A 5531-nucleotide genomic window follows, 5' to 3' on the forward strand; every position below is an offset into this window, starting at 1 on the left:
GGCAGGGGTAGGACTGGAGCCAGTGGTCGAGCAGGGGGGACCCAGGTAATGAGGTTCAGAGGGTGTGAGAGCCAGGTGGCCCGGGAAGGCTGGCCGAGTTGATGCTTCATAACTTCTCCAGCTGACTCGGCCAATATTTATATACTGCGCGCCTCCCCTCTCCCGAAGGCTTGGGGCTCACTCGCCTTTCCGCCGACCCGGGTCCTTCCTCTGCCGGGCGCTCAGAGCGTTCTCCTGTTCTGTTCCCGTCCCCACCCCGTCCTCCTCCCGCAGCCCCCGAGCCGATGGCCAGGATCCTGCCGCTGCTGACGCTGCTGCTGACGCTGGCGCAGGCGGGCGTGGCGGGCGCCGCGGGCTCGGTGCGCCTGGCGGGCGGCCTCACGCTGGGCGGCCTGTTCCCGGTGCACGCGCGGGGCGCGGCGGGCAGAGCGTGCGGGCCGCTGAAGAAGGAGCAGGGAGTGCACAGGCTCGAGGCCATGCTGTACGCGCTGGACCGCGTGAACGCCGACCCCGAGCTGCTGCCCGGGGTGCGCCTGGGCGCGCGGCTGCTCGACACCTGCTCGCGGGACACGTACGCGCTGGAGCAGGCGCTGAGCTTCGTGCAGGCGTTGATCCGCGGCCGCGGCGACGGCGACGAGGCAGCCGTGCGCTGCCCAGGCGGCGTCCCCCCGGTGCGCGCCGCGCCCCCTGAGCGCGTGGTGGCTGTCGTGGGCGCCTCGGCTAGCTCCGTGTCCATCATGGTCGCCAACGTGCTGCGTCTGTTTGCGGTGAGGGCCCGGGGGAGCGCCCGGGTTGCAGCTTCTCTCCCTCGTCCTTGCCCTGGGCGTGGCTGAGGTCTGGCCTCCTTGCGAGAATCACAATAGTTCGCAAAGAAACCTTGTCCCCTGGGCCAGACGCAAGCCTGTCAGGGAAGGTTGTTCGGAATTAAAGCGTCTGGAGTGCCCGGGGTAACTAAGTCGTCCATTAATTGCACTGTAGCCCATGAGCGTTTCTCTGCCTCGTTTTCTCTCATTTTCCCTCTTTCTTTGTCTTTCTTCTTGATTTTCTTTTTCCATCTCCCTGTCTCTCTCTTCCCCTCTCCTTTCCATAACGTCTTCACACTCCACCCTTCCTTTCTGTTTCAGCTTCAAACATCTCTGTCTTCCCTAGACCAGCTCCAGCCCGCTGCTTCCAGAACCTCCCCATCTCTGACCTTCATACCAGCTCCCACATGCTCTTTTATGTGTGTGTGTTTTTTGTTGTTTTCTTTCTTTCTTTTTTCTTTTTTTTGCTCGTGAGTTTTTCTTTAACATGAGGGATACACCCTCTTCTCTGCTAGCCGCCGTCTTCCCAGCCTCCCCAGCCACCATTCTCCACTCTGCTTTCACACTTACTGCCCCCACTCCTTCTCCTGGATCAGCTCAGCTGTAATCCCTGCTATTAATCACTCTAATGCACACAGATAAACCCAGTTCTAAACAGGCTCCTCCATTAGTCCAGACACAGCCTTCAATCAAATAACCCCTCCCCAGCTCTCCTGCCTGATCTGCCCCTCCTGGCCTCTCTTTGTGGCTGTTCCATCTTGCCCCCAGCACTGTAACCCCAAACGTCCCTGTCCTGGGTCCTCATTGCCCTCCCTCCCTAGGGTCACTGACCCTCCATTCACGGCCCTGGTGTCCTTCCCCACTCCAGATACCCCAGATCAGCTACGCCTCCACGGCCCCTGAGCTTAGCGACTCCACACGCTATGACTTCTTCTCCCGCGTGGTGCCACCTGACTCCTACCAGGCCCAGGCCATGGTGGACATCGTGCGGGCATTGGGATGGAACTACGTGTCCACGCTGGCCTCCGAGGGCAACTATGGCGAGAGTGGGGTTGACGCATTTGTGCAGATCTCCCGAGAGGCTGGTGAGCTTGGGGCAGGGGGGTTTGAGGCATGAAGGAGCCTATAGAGGGTCCGTTGGACAGGGCATAAGCAGTGAGGTAGGGCACTGGGTTCATGATGGGGAGCCTGGATGGTGCCCCCTGTGGGGGTCCTTTGGAAGACTCAGCCCCTGCCACAGTCATGAGTGGTGGTGGCCCTGGTGGGTGAATGGGTGGGACCGCAGCTGACTTTGGCATCTCCGACACCCAGGGGGTGTCTGTATTGCCCAGTCCATCAAGATTCCCAGGGAGCCAAAGCCAGGAGAATTCAATAAGGTGATCAGGAGACTCATGGAGACACCAAATGCCCGGGGCATCATCATCTTTGCCAACGAGGATGACATCAGGTGGGACAGATGGCATGTTCAATCACCGTGTTCTTCAGAGGCTGTCCTTGAAGACCCTGCCGCCTCTTCTCACATATCCCAGCCACGTACATCCTCCTTTCCCTCTTTCTCACCTCCCCTTACCTTCCTGCCCCCACATACCTTTTCTACTGCCACCTCTCTGCCTGGTGCCCCCAGAAATGAACCAGGCCTGGTCTGGGTGAAGATGCTCCAAACCTAGCCAGGGAAACACAAGAATATATGTCTGTTTCTATAATTAACAGTGGGGGAGAGACTGGTGGGCGCATGTAAGTGCAGAAAATGAGCTGTCAGGGAAGGGCTCCCAGGGGTAGGAGGGTCTCAGCAGAAGCCCATGAGCCCCAGCAAGAGAAGGTAGGCCCTTCTTAAAGGCGGCAGGCAGTGGACTATGGCGCACAGAACAAGAGGGCAGGCCTGGGGTCAGAGCCTGGCTGGACACTTTACTACCTGAAAAACCCAGGGCAAGTGTCCTAAACTCCCTACATCCTACCTTTCCTGATAAACAAAGGGTCTGATGAGTGATGCAGAATGGGGTAGATGGAGAGAGAAGAATGGAAAGTGACCAGAGTTAAGTTGGAGGAGGCTCTCTGGCCCTCGCTCACCCCTACCCTATCCTTACCAGGAGGGTCCTGGAGGCTGCACGCCAGGCCAACCTGACCAGCTACTTCCTGTGGGTTGGCTCAGACAGCTGGGGAGCCAAGATCTCACCCATCCTGAACCTGGAGGACGTGGCTGTGGGAGCCATCACCATCCTGCCCAAAAGGGCCTCTATTGATGGTGAGTGGGGGAACGCCCTTCCCCACTGCATCTCCCACCCATATTTATCCTTCCCCATGATCCCCTCTTGGGGGTGCTCATTTTCCCCTTCTATAAAATTATACCATGATCCAGGGTCCCTTCTAGGATTCCCAGATTCTAGAATTCTGAGATTCTGTGAATACATCCCTCCAAGCAGTGTTTGAATGAATTGGCAAGTGAGGAAATGCACATCCTACTCTACAGGGTGAAGAATTGTTAGGTTTTGTTTGTTTAGTTTTGTGTTAATTCAATGCCTGTATTCCTGGTTCTGCCAAAGGCACTCTAATTTGAAGGTGACTGTGGGAGGGATAGAAACCAGGGATGTGGGTCATACTGTCCTGTTGATCAATTAATGAGGCCTTCCTCTCCACCCCTCCTCCACCATCCCGCCTGTGAATATCTGGAAGAATGCAGGAAAGATGGCCACTTTACACTAGGATTGCTCATTTCCCCAAAGGCTAAGCTGAACATGCTTTGATGAGGCACTTCGGGGTATTTTATGAAGTGCAGACCCTTGTAAATGCTGAGCCCTGACTCGCAGGGGCTCCCAGCCTTTTGGAGGTGTACACCCACCCTTACGCTCTTTCTTTCCCTTAGAATGCATTCAGTTGCAGGCAACAGACTAGACTGAGAGTGGTTTTAGCAATAAAGGCATTTCATTACAAGGCAGGAGGTTTCAAAGTAGGGGCAACTTCATGCTTGGGGCAGAGAGTCAATGATGTTCTCAGAGCCCTGAGCTCTGTCTCCCCTTCTGTTCCACCATCCTCTGTAGTTGCCATATGCCTTCTATTTTTTAAAAGTCAACCTGTTTTTGTTTTTTTAATGAATTTATTTATTTATTTATTTTTGGCTGCGGTCAGTCTTTGTTACTGCGTGCGGACTTTCTCTAGTTGTGGTGAGCGGGGGCTACTCTTCGTTGCAGTGAATGGGCCTCCCATTGTGGTGGCTTCTCTTGTTGCAGAGCACGGGCTCTAGGCACACGGGCTTCAGTAGTTGTGGCTCGCAGGCTCTAGAGCTCAGGCTCAGTATTTGTGGCACATGGGCTTAGTTGCTCCGCGGCATGTGGTCTTCCCGGACCAGGGCTCAAACTCGTGTTCCCTGCACTGGCAGGCAGATTCTTAACCACTGCGCCACCAGGGAAGTCCCACGTGCCTTCTTGATTGTGGTGTTTTATTCACAAAGTGGCTGCTGAAGCTCCACCCATTACATCTTCGTAGCAGCATCCTAACCAGAAAAGAAAAGGCAGCAAAAAATTCTCTCATGTGGTGAGGCTCTGAGCTTGTATCAGGATGCAAATTTACCGTGGAGTCCCTAGATGGCTTTGAACTCATTGGCCAGGCCAGAAATTGGTCACATGGGTATCCCCAGCTGCAAAGTGAGCAAGTGGTGAAGGGACACAAGTAGTGAGCTGTGGCTAGCTCAGACTGTTGCCAGCCCCCTCCCTCCTTCCCTGTCTCTCAGGATTTGACCAGTACTTCATGACTCGCTCCCTGGAGAACAACCGCCGGAACATCTGGTTTGCTGAGTTCTGGGAAGAGAATTTTAACTGCAAACTGACCAGCTCAGGTACCCAGTCAGACGATTCCACCCGCAAATGCACAGGTGAGAGCTGCCCAGGGTGGCGAGGGTGGTGAGGGAGAAGGTGGGAGGCCAGGTTGGGCATCTGGGAGCCAGGCACACTTCCTCTGGGCATCCCTAGGACAGGTGAGGAACGCATCGGCCGGGACTCTGCCTACGAGCAGGAAGGGAAGGTGCAGTTTGTGATTGATGCTGTGTACGCCATTGCCCACGCCCTCCACAGCATGCACCAGGCTCTCTGCCCCGGGCACACAGGCCTGTGCCCGGCAATGGAGCCCACCGACGGGCGGACACTGCTGCAGTATATTCGAGCTGTACGTTTCAATGGTGAGTGGGAGCCAGAGCCCCTACGTGAATGAGGGAAAGCCTGCTGGGATGGAGTTCTCGGGACCTGGGACGACTCAGGATGGAAGGAATGGGAGAGCAGAAGAGTATAGTGGGAGCATGTGGGCCTGAGAGCTGGAGGCTCGAGCCAAGTTCTGGGGAACAGTTTTTAACACTCCTCCTTCTCCAGGCTTCAGTACCTCCTGCCACAGGCTGCAAATTCCAGGTGTTGGGGAACTTCTCTGTGACCCCTTCTGCCTGGATCCCTCAGAGGGTCACACACAACTCTCCTCTCCATTGCACGGAGTTTGTAGTCGTCTGGTCTCTGAGGGCACGCACGGGGCACAGTGCAGACTGTGCAAAGGCACTGCTTACACAGTGGACAGGCAGCCCACTCCGAGTCTCAGGTTTCCGAATGCCTCCCCAGCCAGGCCCTGTGCTGCCTGAGCACAAGGCATGAGTCTGTGTCCCTCCAATACGAGTGGAGGGCCTGGAACATGGTCAGGGCTCAGAATAAGGGTTTCTGAAAAGGCCCAGATGGACTCAGCCGTGCTTATGGTTTG

General features: G+C 56.0%; 1 protein-coding gene across 1 annotated transcript in view; it reads left to right on the forward strand.

Annotated features, from left to right (window-relative positions):
* The first annotated feature begins 284 nt into the window (after window positions 1-284).
* GRM6 (glutamate metabotropic receptor 6) overlaps window positions 285-5531 on the forward strand; it is an 11536-nt gene continuing 6289 nt past the window's right edge. The window contains exons 1-6 of the mRNA XM_024764538.1: window positions 285-767; window positions 1672-1888; window positions 2115-2250; window positions 2891-3045; window positions 4528-4668; window positions 4771-4971. Of these exons, the coding sequence (XP_024620306.1) occupies window positions 285-767; window positions 1672-1888; window positions 2115-2250; window positions 2891-3045; window positions 4528-4668; window positions 4771-4971 (1333 nt within the window). The remainder of the gene's footprint in view (window positions 768-1671; window positions 1889-2114; window positions 2251-2890; window positions 3046-4527; window positions 4669-4770; window positions 4972-5531) is intronic.

This window comes from Neophocaena asiaeorientalis, unplaced genomic scaffold (assembly GCF_003031525.2).
Source record: "Neophocaena asiaeorientalis asiaeorientalis breed wild unplaced genomic scaffold, Neophocaena_asiaeorientalis_V1.1 scaffold241, whole genome shotgun sequence".
In the NCBI taxonomy this organism is placed as follows: domain Eukaryota; kingdom Metazoa; phylum Chordata; class Mammalia; order Artiodactyla; family Phocoenidae; genus Neophocaena; species Neophocaena asiaeorientalis.